The sequence below is a fragment of the Pantherophis guttatus genome, chromosome 5 (assembly GCF_059756535.1).
Source record: "Pantherophis guttatus breed Tessera chromosome 5, ASM5975653v1, whole genome shotgun sequence".
NCBI lineage: Eukaryota > Metazoa > Chordata > Lepidosauria > Squamata > Colubridae > Pantherophis > Pantherophis guttatus.
The window spans coordinates 32293849-32313281 of record NC_142067.1 but is presented as its reverse complement, the minus strand read 5'-3'; the positions used below and the strand labels follow the sequence as shown (position 1 = coordinate 32313281).

The following is a 19433-nucleotide window of genomic DNA, read 5'->3' as shown; positions in this document are numbered from 1 at the left end:
CATAGATACAATCATCTGTATCTATTGTTTTTGAATATAGCAGAACTTTGCTAATTTATATTAAGCATTTAGTAACAGAATCTCTACAGTTAATTTGTTCACAGTTATTAAATGCACAAACAATTGTTGAAAACTGTTTAAGCTACTGAATTGCCATATAATTTTATTTATTTTATTCATTTAATTGTAATAATTCATAATATACTTCAATAATAGATACCGATATTTAGAATAAATTGCACAGCATTTGTTTATATTTGATTCTTAAGTAATTCCCTTTTACATTATTCCTCAGTGATTGCCTTCATAGTTAAGCTTTAATCAATGTTCAACAAAATTATATTCACATTTGAGCTACAATGCAAAAGCCATTGGAATGTAATCAGTTTTTGTACACAGTTACACAATTGTTATTGCTCTTTTCCATGGGGCTTTAATATTCTAGCATTCATTTTGATCCCTAATTACAAGAGAAACAACACGGATACATAACAGTTAACAAAAATAATCTGATACCATTCAAAATGGAGATATTATGGTCTTCAGAATGTACTTTATTTCACTTGAAGTGTAAACACTCAAACCATTAAAAATGTAAGTGAACAATCTTTAAAAGGGACTGCTACCAACCAGTCTTGCTATTAACATGGTTACAATATAATAATAATATGGTTTGCAATTTCTTTTGCTAATCTCAGCAGTGTGAACAAATAAGAATAAAGAGAGCTCCTTTGCAAGTAAGTAAGCGGATGCAGTGGGTATAAAGTTGCTATGCAAAACCAAGCTGTATTTGTACAGAGTAGCTAAATAACAAAGGAAGTCACTTTATCCAAGTTTAAACAAGTAAGTATCTACCTGTAACAGTTTAAAAAAATCAGAAGAATGAACTGCAGTTTTCTCAAAGACTGCCCTCTGCCCAGCAGCTACGCATATGCCCAGTTAATAGTAGTGACACATGTGACAATTGACACCAGCATAAGGGTAAATGTTCCACTATTATGGGAAGAGAGACTGGCCATGCATACTCCCAAATTAACATTGATTCTGCAGTTGCAACTGACCAGGCATGTGAATGGAAAGCAATGGAAATTCAAGTACTTTGCACACAGGCTCTGCAGAGATTATGAGACCAAAGGCAGCAAATCTATTCTCTAATTAAGAATTCACCTATGAATTCACCTGCAGAAAGAAAAGCTGAACTCAATATTGTACTTACCAAGCTTTTTGGAATACAAGAGTCAAACCTCTGTAAGAGGTTAATGCATTTATTACTGAATTGACTTTCCTGTCTTTTTTTCTCTTTCCCCCTTTTATTTATTTACTACCCAAACTCTGAAGTGTAGCATATATTCAGAATTTTTAAGCATTTTGAAATTGACAATCAAAATTTGTCATCCTGCAGACAATAAATTTCCATTGACGATCTCTGCAAAGGAAGAGAAATAAAAAATGAGGTTTAATACATTGTAAATAGGAAGACAATACCAAATATGTTAGGATTCTGATTTAGATTTATTTACATTAGATTTTTAAAAATGAACTATGGTTTTCTAGCAAAAGAAAAACAACCATGAATAAATATTTATTTTTTCCTTCCTTTAACAAGGTCTCTAGCATGATTTTGAAATACTTGGGCCCAGTGGTGGGATTCTGGGGGTTCTAGGGGGTTTGGCCAAACCCTTTGTTAAATTGCTGGCTCGCCCCGCCCCTTGCCCCGCCCCTCTGCATTACTATTTATTCCCAATAAATGGGGCGAGCAAGCCAGCAATTTAACAAAGGGTTCGGTGTTTTTTTGTAATTTTATTGGCCCACGGAGCTTCAGCATAGGCTAATTAGCCCCTTGATTCTATTGGCCTCCCGGCTCTCAGCTGATTTGTCTCAGCTGTTTTGCTCAGGGCTCTGCTGCTTCCTTGCAAAGAGTCCTGGAGCAATTTTTTTTTCCCCTAGCTATGCTGAAACACGAAACTGAAACTGCTTTGCTGTTGCTGCAAGGTTGGAAAATTAGGCAGGCAGAATTCTTTTCTTTTTCCTCACCAAAAAAGGTAGGTGCAAACAATGGGAAATTTAGGGAAAAAGAGGAGAGTTCAGGATTTTAAAACACAAAAGAAAAAAAGCTCTATTTAACTAGGGAATTGTAATAATTGAGATACTATTAATTGTATATTTCTGAAAGCAGAAATGGTTAAGTTGTGGTTTGGAGGAATATATGGGGGAAATTATTTGGTTTTTTATTATTATTGGTAAATATAATTAATTGATTTGTAAGAAATTGGATTGCATGGAAATAATTGGAATATTCATGTTCATATTGATTAATTTACAAAAAAGGTAGTTATATAACTAATTGATTTATATTAAAATGTTGAATTTATATTAAACAACTGTAATATTACATAATTAACCAATGTGAGGATGGATATAAAAATAGATGACAATGGGAAGGGGTATAATATAGAATAGAAGGGAAAAATTGAATTTGATTAAGATTAGAGATGAGGATGAAGGGTAATATTTGTTTTTTACAAAAATAGATGAGGAATAAATATGGCAAAAAGGAAATATAGAAATTGTAAATTTAATTGAAATGACTAAACACTGTTTAAATTTGTGAACCGGCCAAATACTCTGTTCAAAGAAAATACATTGTATGTTTGTATGTGTGTTTCTAATTATTGTTATTTATTCATATTTGTTCTCTTTTATTCTTTAAAGTTTAACAATTCATTCTTTATCTAAATATCTTTATATTTGTTTGGGGTTGGCTTTCTTCCCTTTCATCTTTTTTATTGTACAGCAATCTTTCTCCTCAAACCTACTACCTCTGTCTTTTCTTTCCTTCTTACTTTCTCTACCCCCCTCTTCTTCTTCTCCCTACTTCCTCTTTCTTTCTCCTTCTCCTCCTCTCTTCCTCCCTCTCTTACCCTCCCTCCTACTCTAATTTCCTTTCCCTTCCTTCATCCCTCTCTATTGCTGTATCCTTTTATACATATGGACTACTCAGAGGGCTGAAAAAGTTATTTCTGACTGGTCCTCGCACTTTTGACCAGTCCTCGAACTTATGACTGTCCTCACAATTTAAGTTTTTGCCCTATCTTGTCACCATGGTGAAGAGAAGCAGTTGTGAAATGAGTGATATGGTTGTTAAGAATGCTACAATGGGCATAAATGATGACCAGTCATAAGTGCGAAGACCGGTCAAAAGTGTGAGGACCTGTCAGAAATCACTTTTTTCAGCCCTCTGGGTAGTCCTTTTGTGCATATGGACTACTCAGAGGGCTGAAAAAGTTATTTTTGACTGGTCCTCACACTTTTGACCAGTCCTCGAACTTACGACTGTTCTCACATTTTACGTTTTTGCCCTATCTTGTCACCATGGTGAAGAGAAGCAGTTGTGAAATGAGTGACATGGTTGTTAAGAAAGCTGCACGGGCATAAATGTGAGGATGGTCGTAAGTGTGAGGACCGATCAAAAGTGCAAGGCCCAGTCAGAAATGACTTTTTTCAGCCCTCTGAGTAGTCCCTATGCACATAGCCACGCCCACCCGGTCACATGACCAGCTAGCCACGCCTACACAGTCATGTGACCAGCTAGCCACACCCACCCAGTCACATGATTGCCAAGCCACACCCCAACTAAGCCACACCCACAGAACCTGTTGTTAAAAAAATTGAATCCCACCACTGCTTGGGCCTAAACAAAATTGCTATACTTTATCTTTTTTATCTCATAGAATTTTCCCAAAATGCAATTTTATCCAGAAGCAATGCTGCTTAGAAACAAACTAAAGCAAAACATATTGCATTGAAAAAGAGGAAGAAACAAATTTTCTATTATTAAAAATGAGCAGATATTATAGCTACAGTATATTCTTTTAGCTCAGATGCAATGATTAAGTCAGTTTGGTGTAATGGTTAAAGCCACCAGGCTACAACCTGGAAAAATATGAATTTGAATCTAGGCACAAAGTCAGGTGACTTTGGACCAGTCACTATGTCTCAGACCTAGGAAAGAGACAATGAAAAACCACTTCAGAAAATCTTTCCAAAACAACTGCAGCAGAGGTGGGTTTCAGCAAGTTCTGACCAGTTCTGGAGAACCGGTAGCGGAAATTTTGAATAGTTCGGAGAACCAGTAGTAAAAATTCTGATTGGCTCCGCCCCCATCTATTCTCTACCTCCCAAGTCCCAGCTGATCGGGAGGGGGTTTTGCAATATCCTTCGCCTGGAGTGGAGTGGGAATGGAGATTTTACAGTATCCTTCCCTGGCCACACCCACCAAGCCATACCCACGGAACCAGTAGTAAAAATTTTTGAAACCCACCACTGAACTGCAGGGATTCATTCAGGCAGTTGCCAGGCGGTAATCATCCCTTGAAGGCATACCCCAAAAAGAATGATTTACTATAATATTGATCGTCTATCGATCTGAATTGTTTTTTATCTCAAGAATGTTCAAACTACTCTGAAAGCAAATGTACAGTTTGCTTGATGTTTTTTCTTTTTGCTCTCAGATGTAAAGTATGGTCAAGAACAGGCCCTGTCATAAATTGATTCTTTCATTATAACGTTAATGAAATAAGCAAGGTCATACTCTCTAAAAGTTTACAGCAAAATATCAGGAATTCAGTTGTAGTTTCTTTTGATCTTACAACTTCAAATTGTTACGTTAAATTGCTTCAGTTTTTAAGGAATCTTCCCTTAATTCTGCAAAAGGTATAGAAGCCACTTCAGTCAAATAAGTACAGTACTGTAGATCTATATTCTAAAAATATTGAAATTAATATCTTGAATTACTATACAATATCAATATCAGTATTTAATATATAATAAAATCTCCTCTTCCTGTTAATGTCCAGTGCTAAGCACTTTCTACACTTAAACTATTTGTTTTGGATTTGCCATTACTGAAAAGGAGTCTATTAAGATACTGTTGTGAGATAAAAATAGGTTGATGTAAGTCTGACTGTTAGCTAATAGTAAACTGTTAAAGATTCATTGTCATTCTGCCTCTCAGAAAAGTCATCATGCTTTCCATTATGTCCATTGCTCCTACCACCACTAGGCAATTATTTCATCTTCATCTTTTTTAAAAAAAAAGTTTCACAGTGCAATCATCCATTTGTGTTAAGGCAAAGATTCAGCTTTCAACAGTATTTCTGAATCTGACCTTTCTACACCAGAGAACGTTGTAGTTGCTCCACGGATATAATGATCATAGGTGTACAACATCATGTCCATATCTTCTCCATAGTGCTCAGGATGTTCTGATGTCATCCTTATAAGTCAGGAAAAAGAAAATAACAATCATTTCTCTATTTTGTACAGTAATAATAGTCTATTGCAAACCCCATTGATAGTTGAGACTCAATTCAGATAGTTGAGCACATGTTTGATAAATCTCAGAAGTCCTGAAAAAAAATTACTGTATATTTCTGAGTATACGATCCACTTTTTTTCCCTCCTAAAAGAGGCTGAAAATTTGGGTGTGTCTTATACCCCAAATGTAACGCCCTGTGGTGCCCAAAATGGCTACCTGGAACAGCTGGTGCCTTCTCTTACCCCTTCCGCCTTTGCCTGCTTTTGTCACTGGAGCTCCCTCTGAGGATCAGCTGTGCTTTTGAAGCTGTTTTTCAGCCCCAAAGCGAGTGAAGCGATCTTCCATGCTTTGCCTACTTTTCTAATTGTTGCTCCCTCTGACAATCAGCTGTGCTTTAGAAAGCACAGCCCCGATCAGCCTCAACCTCAAACCAGCAAGTGAACTAATGTGCTGAAGCTGACGCCCCAAACAGCCCCAACCTCAAAACCAGCAAGCGAACTAATGTGCTGAAGCTGACGCCCCAACCTCAAAACCAGCAAGTTAACTAATGTGCTGGGACTAGCCAGATGAATACCTGGTAAGCAGAATCCCCTCCCCATTTTCCTCCCCAAAAACTAAGGTGCGTCTTATACTCCAAAAAATACAGTAAGTAATCTTCAGCAAATAGGAGTAGAGTGTTCTTTCTTTCTTTTTTCAAAGAAGTTTCAGTTTTATTTTTAAAATTCTAATTAGAGAATGTGACTATCCTTGGTCAGAATATTAATTCTTTTTAAAAGCATGAAATAATGCTTCTCCAAAGAAAAGTCAGCATATCCTAGGAATCCATTCTTCTCCTCTTGATACCAATTCCTGTGGATCTGGGAAGGGAGACAGAAAAAGCTATGAGTTTTATTAGTTTAATTTTCTATTATATGTCTTAAAATGTGATAGGATCCGATTTGAGTGAGTCACTGGGCCCCGAGGCCTGGTCTTCCAAACTTTCAGACTCGTGCTGGAGCCCATCCTTCTGTGTCTCCAGAATGTAAAAATGTGATCTTTAATCTTAAAATGTGATCTTTAAAGTGGTATTTTAAGGCCACTACTCATAGCTAGCTAAAGGAATAAGTTTTGCATTAAAACGAGAATAAGGAGTTTTACGTCCTTACTGAATGCAATGATATATATTATATACTATACTATTCAAAGCCAATATATGAATGCAATGTCCATCTTGATCATGGAGAAATTTCATCTGTCAATCCACTATAGGCTTGTCCCTTTTCCCTTATACTGTATATGAGTCAGACCTTGGAATGAGCCTTGAGCAGTTGTTTTCAGAGTAATTGGCTTTTAATCCAAATAGGTCAGAAATGTATGTAGTCCAGACCAAAGTAGATACTGTTCCAGAAAAGCAAATGAGTTCAGAATGACCAGGAGTACCTAATCCAAATCAGACAAGGTTTGAAATTCAAAGGAATAGGGAAAATCAGAGGCTAGATTTATAGACCAAAATTGACATAAATTTACCAATGATAGTTAAACACTCAAATGCTTATTCCTGTTAATTCCTATTCTTATGGAATTCCAGATGACCGATCCTTGCATTACTTCATGCTTCTGATTCAATCATTTAAATACAATTGGGATTGTATAGATTATTCTATTTCTATATTTATTAGCATGTTTGGATACTTCAGGAAAAAATGAGAGTCTATCAACATTTGCTCTTTAGAAACAATAGTGGAGAACAGATAACTATCCAATCAGGGCTTCTAGAGAGAAATGAATGCCTCAGTATATCCCCTCAGTTTCAAACTAAAACATTTTACCCTTCCCTCTTGTTTTTTTAAAAAATCAACAGATTAAATGTGATGTTGTAATGCGGTATTTAGGGAGCAAGTTTCTTTCTTATGCTGGCTTGATGACAATCTGTGCTTTAACCTACTATTACCCAAAGATATGATGGGAAGATATAGTAAAAACTCTTTTCTGCAGTAGATCAGTTTCATTCTTCTGTTTCATGATGCCTACCAGGATATTTATTTTACCTGACTGTAATTTTTTTAGTTAAAAATAATGAAATTGGAAATTTCTACATTGTATCATCTTTGAGCATATCTTCATTTTGTGGACTGCTTCATCTACATTCTTAGAAAATAGTAACTGTGGGTAGATAGCAATAGCAATAGCAATAGCAGTTAGATTTATATACTGCTTCATAGTGCTTTACAGCACTCTCTATGTAGTTTACAGAGTCAACATATTTCCCTCAACAATCTGGGTCCTCATTTTACTAACCTCAGAAGGACAGAAGGCTGAATCAACCTTGAGTCAGTCAGGATCAAACTCCTGGCAGCGAGCAGAGTCAGCCTGCAATATTACATTCTAACCACTGTGCCACCGTGGCTCCTTACAGTCGATACAGTCATTACTTCTTACTTGTTGAGAAATAAACAAATTAAGGGGTAGAGGAGGTATAGCAAGATATTTAAAAGTTAGAGGAGTCAGCAGGGTATAATATTACCAGTTTGCCTGCAGAACAGTGGTCAATTTTTGGACAGTTCCCATGGCAGATATGTTGTAAAAAACATATGTGCCATGGGAAAATTCCACATAAACCAACCACCCCAGAGAGTTGTATATATTTATGCAACTCTCATGTTCAATAAGATGAAATAGGAAAGACTTGTATGTTATGGTAACGTGCCCAAAGTGTTAACAAACAGAAATTAAGAATGTGAAGTTTCATTTTGTTAGCACAGTGCAGGGGCGTCTATCTGTCTATGCCTTCCTAACAATTACAGAGAATAAAATTGCTCTGTATTTCTCCATAATGAAGCATATAAGCACCAACTTTCTTGGGTAAGTTTACTTTTTCATAAACCCAGTGTATGTGATTTAATTACTGGTTGTTCTGCTTTTTTCCTTATTTTTCAAAAGACCATTCAATGCATTATCTAAGCACTAGTTATAACAGGATAACATTTCTTTGGGGGGGGAGGGGAGATTTTAAAAAGCACCGTACAATGTACTCTAAAATTCTGGAACTATTTACAATTCAGACTGATTATACTATGTCAGGAATTTTCAGCTTGCCTATGCAATGCATGTGGAAGCAATAAAATCTAGACAACCCTTTGCTCCTTATTTGATTAAAATTGCACACTGTTCCCATCACATCCAGGTCTCCATATACAAAGAATAGAATAGAATAGAATAGAATAGAATAGAATAGAATAGAATAGAATAGAATAGAATAGAATAGAATAGAATAGAATAGAATAGAATAGAATAGAATAGCAGAGTTGGAAGGGACCTTGGTGGTCTTCTAGTCCAGGGGTGGGCAATTGTGGCTCTTTTACAACCTGTGGACTTCAACTCCCAGAATTCCTGAGACAGCTTGGCTGTTGTAAAAGAGCCACAATTGCCCACCCCTGTAATCTAGTCCAACCCCTGCTCAGGCAGGAAACCCTATACCATTTCAGACAAATGGTTGTCCAATCTCTTGTTACAAATTTCCAGTGTTGGAGAATTCACAACTTCTGCAGGCAAGTTTTTCCATTGGTTAATTGTTCTAACTGTTAGGAAATTTTTCCTTAATTCTAGTTGCTTCTCTCCTTGATTAGTTTCCATCCATTGCATCTTGTCCTGCCTTCAGGTGCTTTGGAGAATAGCTTGACTCCCTCTTCGTTGTGGCAACCCCTGAGATGCTGCTTGCAGTGGCTTGTCCTTTTCAAGGCAGACTCAGGCATGTGATAGAGGGAATACAGCTTGTGAACACATTTGGACCTTTTCACCATTTGGCATAAGCCATTATTTCAAATTACATCCACTGACACACTAAGTGCAATCCTGAACAAAGTTTTTCCACCTTTCTAACAAACAAACAAAAAAAGATGGGAATCCGAATCTGGAAACTGACACAATAATTTGCCTGAAGGAACCTTGAAGCTGAACTTGAGAGGAACAAAAACAAAGGTAATACTTTAGTGATAATTAGTTTTCCGTTTCAGCAGATCCTCCTGCTTTTTTCAAAATCTGCCCATTTTGTTTCTGAGAATCCCATTAAGTGTCAAGCTATGTAGCAACAGCAAGATTTTCAGAGGCAGCTATGGATAGATTTTTTTTTTTTACTACAAATAGTCTAGTTGTAAAAGAAAGGCTAGTAGTAATAAAATGTAAAGCTAATATAAATTATGATAAAGAATAAACACAGTGCCCACAAAGCTGGGCATTTCTACGAAGCCAAAGAATATTGTGCATAAAATTTCATCATATTATGTGCATAAAAATTTTTCATATTTTCTCAATAAACAATGGGCTGAATCAGAGTTGAGTGAGAAATCCATAATGCATGTATAGACCACTACATCACTGTGATGTCCTTTTTTTTTGTACAAAATGATAGTGTAAATCAGTACAACGCAGTGGTCAGTTTTGCCCTTGGGGGCTTTTTGGCCACATCTTGACTCAATCCATAAATTACTTGGTGAGCAATTCAGCTATGTAATGGATCTAATAAAGTCACTTGGATTTACAAGGATTTAATGTAAAATACATCATTATTGAAAATTTACAGAAAAGTAGCTGCTAGATAGATGATAGCAAACTGATGACACACGTTACATGCCATGTCGTATTTGGTGACATGCTACCATGTCCCATTCTTGCTTAGTTTTCTGAGATTTTCTGAGGCTGCAGAGGCTGCACAAGAATGTGGGAGTACCGTGCTCCCATGAGGCCTCTGGAGTCTTCAAAAATCATGTGAGAATGAGGTGTGCTTTCCTATTCATTTTAGAAGCTATAAGGCCACACAAGAGAATTTTCCGAAGTTTCCAGATCTCATGAAACCTGGAGCTGCCTCCAATAGGCATTTTTTTTCCTGAGGAACAAAGTCAAATTGAAAAATATTTTCAATTATGTATGTTATGTATTGTTTCTCTTGTGTCTTTGGAAGGAAGAAGGTGATATTATGCACCAGAAGAATCAGGTTAGGCATTTTCTGCAGTTTTGTTACACTGAGCCCACAAGGTTTGGCATCACTGAGCTAGATTGTCCTGAATATGCATCCTAGTAGAGATCTTCTAAAAGTTGAGATACAGTGTTTAAAATGTGATAAGCACCAAAGAACCCAAACACCTGTTTCATATTAAGCAGAGATCTTCATGATAGGCTTCAGCAATAATATTAACAAACTACTTTTCATAATGCACAATTGTTACCTTAAATGAATATATATCATCTGGCTCTTGAAGAATGTTCAGAAGTTTAGTTTGTTTCAAGATTCTTTGATCTTCTAGCTCTAGGCTTATTTTTATTCAAATTCATACACGCTACAGCTTCATGAAGATTAACAGATGGTTAGATAAAGGCTTCAGATCAACTACTGCCTGAGTCTACCATTGACACTTCATATATGATTTAAGGGCACTTCTTCACTGCTGTCTTAACTGCTCCAATCCTGTGATGATGCCAGATGGACTCTAAGTTCCTGTGAGAACATTCTGTCCAGATTGGGATGCTTTAGTATGGTTGCCAGGTGTTCAGTTTGGACTGCCAGCAATCATCGCTCCCATTGGGCAATTTACCTGCTGCTGAATTTTCTAATTTTCCATGCCAGGAAAGTGATTGCCCATTTCTTTCCTTTCCGTGGGCAAATCCTCCTAAAAACACTTACTTTTCAGAAAAGTATGCTGCTTCCAAATTAAAAGCATAAAATGCACACACACAACAATCAACTTTCTTGCATTTGCCAGGTGTGTCTTCCTAATCTATGATACAGCTATTGTTGTAGAAATGTCACAGCAATACAGTGCTTATAATGTTTATCAAATATGCAGAATGCTGCTGGTTTGGAGTATGGTTGAAACATGTTTGTAATTGGTATTTTTCTTTTCTGAGTTCCGACATTATTACTTGTGTTTACACAGTGTGAAAGAAAGGTTTTACCCCAGCTCCTGAATGGCCAAAACAAATAAGTACCCCAAAAGATGATTTACTGTATTTAAAAAATGGGGGGGGGGGAATGGACTCCGGTTTTTAACAGTATAACTGAATTAATAGTTCTATTTGTCCAAGTAACTTGAATGGGCTTTGTTCAATCAGTTTAATCATTTGTCAATGTTCCTTTGGATCACAGATTCTCTTTAGCGCAGCTGCATTAACAATCAAACTGCAAATTTATGATGTGAGTGATTTGTTCGAGGTTTCGGAAAGTGGTGACTAATTGGCAGAGTTGTCTATGTATAATTATTTTAGAATACCCTCTCCTCAATTCATTGGAACCTATTTCTGCGTAGACATATCTACCTACAAAGGAGCAACCTCTCCCACTAATATCAAAAGTAATTTAGTACAAAATAAATACTTTCATTTACCTGGGATGAGTAGGATCATCTTGAGACAGATAATGAAATAAAGGAGTTCAAAACAGATTTTTGTAATAATGAGTGATTTCAATCACCTTTACAATAAAATGGATAAATGTATCTTATGATCCAGAAAGAGAGACAACATTTCTGGGTTCCACAAATGATTATACTATGAAGCCAACCAAAGAAGATATGAACTTGATTTATTATATGTTATGAAATGTGAACTTATTTGAACAGTTTGGAAATAATTAGCTATAAGTGTAATTTATAGTAAATTACCAAGTCAAAAATTATTAATAATTTTATAGCTGGATTTTATATTTCTTGAATTTTTATCTTGCTACCAGTCCTTGGAGAATCTTTTTATTATCTGAACACTTGCTAAGATCCATCTTGCATAGAAAAGCCGACACTTATCTTTCTTATAAGACAGAAAAGTAAAATATTTGTAAAAGGCATCTGTTGAAGCTGCCTTTTCCTAGAGTAAGCACAGGGTGATCAGATCTGCACCCTAGTCCTTCCAAGCCCATCCACCTGCTTATGCAGATATTCTTAATAACAAATTTGGATTTAAAGGATAATATTTTAAACCCTGTACTAATAGGAAATGAATTTTTATAAGAAAAAATGAAGGTCAAATTTATAATTTTTTTTAGGGTGAAAAATCCTTTGGGGGAGCCATCATGCAAAGTGAATCAGACTATGACCAACATATAGGCAAAGTCAAAATTTCCAGTTTTTTAAAGGCTTGGAGTATGTAGCATAGAGAGCATTTGTCTATAAAGTCGCCAAGAGTCAGACACAACCGAACAGTTAAAACAACCACAACATGTACTGTGTGCATCTACACACATACAATATATCAAGCCTAACTTAGCACTTATATTGTAATTATAATCATATCAATGACAAAATTGTACAAAATAATGTCATTGATTTGAGCATATTCTCTGAAATTGTTCATCTCTGCCAATTTTTTCCTCCTTTTGTGTTTTTGCCATTTTGTCTGCTGAAGATGTAATGATTTGGACAATCGTTTTCCAGAGCTAGTTTCTGATCTTGAATCATAATAATATGGATTAATATGGATAGACAGTTCAGTTTTGTGAACTCACCAACATGAGTATGGACATCTCCGGCTGTAGCGGCAACAATAAAACTGCCACTCTCGATCAAGCACAGATGGAAAATATTGGCTCTGGAATCCTGCCACTAGCCCATTATTTGAACATGTTTGATACCTGGAGGGGGAAAAACCCACATTTTAAAATACATAAATATTAGGAAAATAAAAATCATAACTACAAGCTCTTCCTTGCAGATTATTAGAAACTAGTGGCAACTGATACAGATTAAGAGAGTTGGAAGAAACTTTGTAGGTCATCTAGTCCAACCCCCCACCCAAGCAGACCCTACACCATTTTTGTCAGATGGCAGTCCAGTCTCTTCTTGAAAGCTTCCAGTGATGAAGCTCCCACAACTTCTGAAAGAAAACTGTTCCACTGGTTGCTCTCACTGTCAGAAAATTTCTCCTTATTTCTAGGTTGAATCTCTCCTTGGTCAGTTTCCATCCATTATTCCTTGTCTGGTCTTCAAATGCCTTGGAAAATAGCTTGACCCCTTCCTCTCTGTTGCAGCTTCTCAAATATTGGAACACTGCTAGCATATCTCCCCTGGTCCTTCTCTTCACTAGATTAGCCAGTTCCTGCAACCGTTCATCGCATGAGAATTACTAATGACCAGATTCTCATAAATATTTTTTCTCTTAAAGAAGCATAAGAAAGGAGATAAAATTGTGACTGTTGAACCTATCCATCCATCTGGTAGGGTTTTTTTCCCCCTCTGTTTAAATTATAGCATTTCTTTATTTTTTTAAAAATTTACATTTGAGTATGTGCATTTCTTTTTGTTTTGAGAAAATGGAAGTGACCACCCTAAAGCCAGTATAAAGAAATTCTGTACAGGGTTTTCTTCCTGCTCCCTTTCTCCCTTTCATTTTTAACAAGTCTACTGTGTCAAACTTCTAACCATGTGAAATATTTCCTCATATTGCCACTCTTATTTCCTGAAAAGCTATAGCCTCTTTTGTTTTTCGGGAAATAGATGCCAAACCATGTTCTTCTTCCATTTTTTTAAAAAATGCAATGCATAAAAATCTTGGCTTCATTCTCTGCACTGTTTGACTGGGAGGAACAAAAATAGATATGCAGATACATATCTGCATATTCTCCAGGCACTTAAAGCCCCTATTTTCCACTCTCCAACCCTTTGGAATCATTTTGAAAATGGCTTGTGGTTATCCTCACCACAGCTATCTTTCAGATGTAGAGGACTCAGCAGGAATCAATCAGCATTCCCCACCATTAAGCAATAAGGAGTGCAGAAATCAACATTTACCATCCTAGTTTATTGTTTTTATGTCATACTTTTTTCTCCTTAACAATTAAAAACAACCAGGATTGCTTTGAAGATAAGTAAAGTAAAGCCATCTTTAAGACCACATTGATTTAAGAAAATCATTGTGAAGATATTATAGTGTGATGGTAGCTAATTTTGCCATGTGGAAGAGGAGGAGAAGCCAAGGTAAAATGGAAATTTCCACCAAGAAGAAAATGTCCAATTAGAAAATCAAATGTTTCTGATAAAATAAAAACAAAACTTTTTTCTTCTTATTATTTTCCTTTGATTATCTCCAACAATGAGGAAGGGACTGTAGAACACAGACTTTCTATTCTGAAAGCTCCAGATTCAGTCCTTGAGATTGCCAAGAAGTCAGGAAGAATACCAGCCTGAAACCCTAGACAGCTGTTATCCTCCAAGGCTGATATGTTGGAATTGATGGATTAAAGATCTGACTCAGAGTAAAGCAGTTTCTGAGGTTTCTATGGTTTTTTTAAACAAAATTAAATGCGACACAATACTTGTGTTCCACTATCATATCTAATTAAGCAGCTTTACAGGGCAAAAATAAACGTCTCTGCTGTGATTCAACCATATGGAAAAGGATGATATAATGGAGACAGAACAGGCCTCTGAAATCATCAATCCCTTATTAACCGTTGGAAGTCCTGGGTACTTTCTTAGCTTACAAGGTTTTTGTGAGGATAAATTGTTCAAAAACATTCTCTGTTGGGGCATACAAGTGAATATTCATTGCATATATTTAATTGTTTGTATCTATTTTCATTTTAAATAACCCTCATCCAGGTCTTTCTTAATCAAAAAAAACTGTCACTCCCATTTCTTAGCAGCCTTGGTACCAAATCAATGTAAGTTTCAATAAACAAAGCCCAAAGACATATATAAACATAAATACCATTGTTTTTATAGTAATTTTATTAAGAATTATAATTTCACAATAAAAACTAATTCAAAACAAAAAAAGCTAAAAGAATATTTTTCTCTTTTTTTTACTTTCTCTTCTGCATTTTCTACATATAACATAAATACTATTGTTAACAGATGTGAAAATGTTTTGTATTTAGATACTGTAATGTTTTCATTTAACCTGAAATGCTAAGCGGTGGTGAGATTGTTTCTTGTGGCATTTTACATTTCAGCATTTTGATAATCAGAAACGTAGGAATGTATGACTAAACAGGATTCCACGCAAATAACTTCCTCATATCACTATGGCAAGAATGTCATGAAGGACTTAACTATGGGATTCTGAGGTAAGTGGGAAGGTGGACTACAAGACTATGAGGCACGGTGTTCTTTGCCAAAGTGAACTAGAACTTCCTTAGTCTGATAAGTACTTGGCATGATAACAAGATTTTCAGGTTTTACTGTGATAAATGACAGATTGTTGTAGAAGTCAAAGAATCAGGGGAATTAATGAGTTCAGCAGAGGTAGAAAACTTTCATCAGGTAGAAGTCGACACTGTAGGTCCAATTAGAAGCCCAAATGTTGACGTTTCTAAGAATGTTTAAGGACTAAAATAGCCTCTAAATTATGTCGTTGTTCCCCCTAAATAAAATACGGGAAAAAAATATGCTGCTGCAAAAACACCATGAGCTCTTCTTTTTGTATATTCGCATAGTAGAGACTAGTTGTTTCCTTTTTTTGTTGGAGTTTCTATTTCATGCTACACCCCAGGCAAGATAGTTAGCACTTAAAGCTATGCATTGCATTTCAGTTGGCTGAAAAGCCTGTGAGGACTAGCCCACATCAGTTCTTGGGGGCGGGGGGATATTCCATATTGTACTGGTAAGGAAGAGTCTAGGGAGGATCTCCTTTCCCTTGAAGATCTCTGTACACTATCAAATTTACTTCAATGGAAGGATATATTTGCTTCAGTAGCACTGAAGTAACCATAACTTCCCCAAATTTCATTCCTTTGGGAATAAGGGATCCCATATTTTGGACACATTCTGTAAATTAGCCCTTTTGAGGTACCTTGCTTCAAAGACTATTGTCCTATGTTTCACCCAGTTAAAGGTCATGGCAATGAGCATTTCACTAGTATATAAATTTAAAATGCCATATCAGATAATGGTTAAAGTTCTTTGCAAGAAACCGGGAAATCTTGAGCTTTACCACAGAGGTGATCTGGGTGACCCTCGGCCAGCCACTCTCTTTCTCAGCCCAATCTACCTCACAGGATTGTTGTGATGGGGAGATAGGAAGAGAGAACATTACATACAGTATATTGCCTTGAATTATATAAAACAAAGGCAGGATATTAAGGAAATAAACATAGAAATAATTAGATAATTCCATTATGCAAAAACAACAGTTTTCATTTAAGTTTCTTTTTAATCACAGATAGATTATTCTTTCGGTGTTCTCTTAAATATTTTGCACATTAATAATATAATTCAATTCTAAGTCCTTGCAAATATACACATTTTAAAAATGTAATTACTTTCTGTTTTCAAAAATTAAAGGAAAAAAACTGATGACATTGGGGAATTAGAGAGGTATTTAATAGTGACACATACGTGATTGTTTATATACAGACATCTTTGTTCAGAAGATTTTCTTGGCATCTGTACAATTTTTCATGGTTGTCAAATGTGAATGGTTACTTAAAACCTCAGACAGAAGTTTATTATCTGTCAATTAAATAACTGAGTATTTGTTATCCTGGATGTCAAAACCAGACATGACTAGATCTGTGATTCAACCCCAGTACTACCAGCTATCCCCATGTTTTGAAACTCAGTCTGTCATGAGCCAGTCCTTAAAATGCCTGAAGAACAATATTTGTTGCAGACAGTTAACTGTGATATCATTAAAGCTATAGTTGCTTATACTGTATATATTTAAATAGATTTATTTTTATTCTGCCATAATGTTTTTGTTTGGCTATTTTTAAAAAAGTTTCGCAAGTACCACTTCTGCGTCCAGAAATATGTTTGGCTAGAGCCAATAATGGAACAAAACAAGGGAATAACTACGTGACAAACATTTTCTTCTTCTCCCCACAAAAAACAATAACAAAAATAATTCAATTTTCTGTTATTAACATAATTTCTTAGAAAGATGAAATTTTTTTAGAACAAATTCAATAAATTTAGGAACTAACAATTAGTTAATTTAATTAGAAATTAATGCAATAAGTGCAATCCCTTTACCTCAGAAGACAAAGAAAATGTTACAACTGCTTCATATATAGAAATGAATAGCGGTATCACCACTACAGTACACAAAGATGATGATGCTAACTTAACAAATTATTATGGTATTAACATGCAGTTTTGCATCCACCATTTGAAAATTGCATCAGCCTAACCACGCACAACAAGGAATCTAAGTTTAAACTTGGTTTCCTACCATTGCAGTCCAGCTCTGTTGATTTCTTCCCACCAACATTCAGTAGGCTCTCCAAGTGTATCGGGGGTGGGCATACAGGCATAATTCCACAATCTATCAGACCCTTCTTTCTTGCTGAACATGCTCCTCACAGCTACAATTACTTGCCCATGAGGGCACTGGAAGTTGAAACCCTGCCGGTACACATTAACCCAATCATCATTAGCCCTATAGTCATCATAGGAATGGTAATAGTTCCCATATTGGCCCCATGCCACTGTGAATAGTGGCATGGACATGCAGAGAAGAATAAGGTCCATGTTACTTGAGCTTCTGGCTGCAAAACGCCTAAGTGGCGTGGTTGTACTGACTTTTTTATAACCATCTCTAACATTTGGATTCCAGATGTGGGATAACTAGTTCCAAATGCTATGTGTCACTGTTTAGATAAGATTTCTGAGCAAAAGAATTGGCTGCAGATGCATTTAATTAGTTTTAAGGTGGAATTTTATAAGCATGCTATCCTTTGCATAATCAGCACTGGGATAACCTAGAACTATAAATCATTTATAATCCCAGATGTAAGGAATTTAATAACATATGTTTGCACAGTAGCTAAAGTGGGAGACGAAATAAGCCATTTCAATTACTGTAAGTAGTGCAATGTTGGAATGCTTGGAATCACAGAGAAATGTTAGGTTGCAATTTTTTGTGATGTGATAAAAGCTGTTTTGACACAATCCCTGATTTTATTTATGTTTATATGACCTGGACACACGGCCTCTGTCAGAATACTAACAATTTAGTGGAAAGAATAAATAAACAATAATAACTAAATAAACAGGAATAATGGACTAAATCCAGGTAACTTGCACGTACAGTTGATAAATGCACTTTCTAGATCACAGGAGGATTTTTCCCAGGAACGTTTCAAGATGTTCCTCATTGATTGAAGAATATTTATGTGGAAATCTGTATTTGGTTGAGTAGAGAACCAATCGATGAGAGGGCAGAAAGATTATTTGATCTGACTCTCCAGCTCAAAGGGGATATCAAAGCATTGCCTCGCTTCTTTTTCTTCTACTCTACTGTACCAATTCAAATGAAATCTGGATCATATTTACATGTTATAATGTTATTTTTTTGGCTATGGTGCTCAAAGGCTGTAAATGACTAGATAAAATATTATTGTGGTTATTTTTTATTATTATTCTTCCCTGAGGTACTTAAATCCCTAATTGCTACTTTACTGGAATGATTTTAACTATATTAAACATGTTTTTGTGCTGAACTGACTTATATGATAAATAAAGAAATGAAAAGTCCATCTATTATGGAAAATAAAGCATCTATTTTATACATATTTAAATAAATCCCTTAGCTCTAAAACTTCACAGAAATATAAATATGTAAGGTAATTCTATGATCCACATTGTCTGTAGTTTTGGTTTGTAGCTCTCATATGGGTCTGACATAACCTTCAGCACTTACAGTAAGCACCATTGCTTGCTTGTTCCTAAAGAAGGAAAAAATTATGTAGTAGAATTCAAGATGAAGAAAAAAATAACCACATTTTTCAAAATTTTGTGTCATTTTTCTGAATGAAGACTTATCAGATTGCTTTTTAAAAGTATGGTTTTGCTGGCTGGTAAATTTTGGGAACTGAAGTCCACAGGTGAAGACAATATATGGGACAACACCCACTATCCATTCCAAATGTTCAGCAGAAAGAATGTCCAGAATGCTTTATGCATGCTCCATCTGATCTGAACAACTTTTCTGCTCCAAAAAGTCATTAAAAGCATTACATGAGCAAAACACAAACAAATTTGCAGCCTGGGAAATAAAATAATTTAGGTTGATTGTAAAGACAATGAATCAAAAGCACATTTTTGATGCTCCAAATGTCTGTGGAAGAAATATTTCCATGTCATATTCCAGTTTCATACATAGTCTGTACAAGGGGGAAATGCACTTCATTTATTAATTTTTTTATGTTGACAAT

At 35.7% G+C, this 19433-nt stretch overlaps 1 protein-coding gene across 1 annotated transcript; it reads right to left on the bottom strand.

The window, feature by feature from the left end:
* Positions 1–533: 533 nt before the first annotated feature.
* DPT (dermatopontin) lies at positions 534–17814 on the bottom strand. Its single transcript, XM_034412104.3, has 4 exons — positions 17450–17814; positions 12786–12911; positions 5168–5275; positions 534–1426 (listed from the first exon to the last, which is right to left on the bottom strand). The coding sequence occupies exons 1-4, from the start codon at positions 17746–17748 to the stop codon at positions 1360–1362; spliced, it is 600 nt and encodes a 199-aa protein (XP_034267995.1). The 5' UTR covers positions 17749–17814; the 3' UTR covers positions 534–1359.
* Between the last annotated feature and the right edge of the window lie 1619 nt (positions 17815–19433).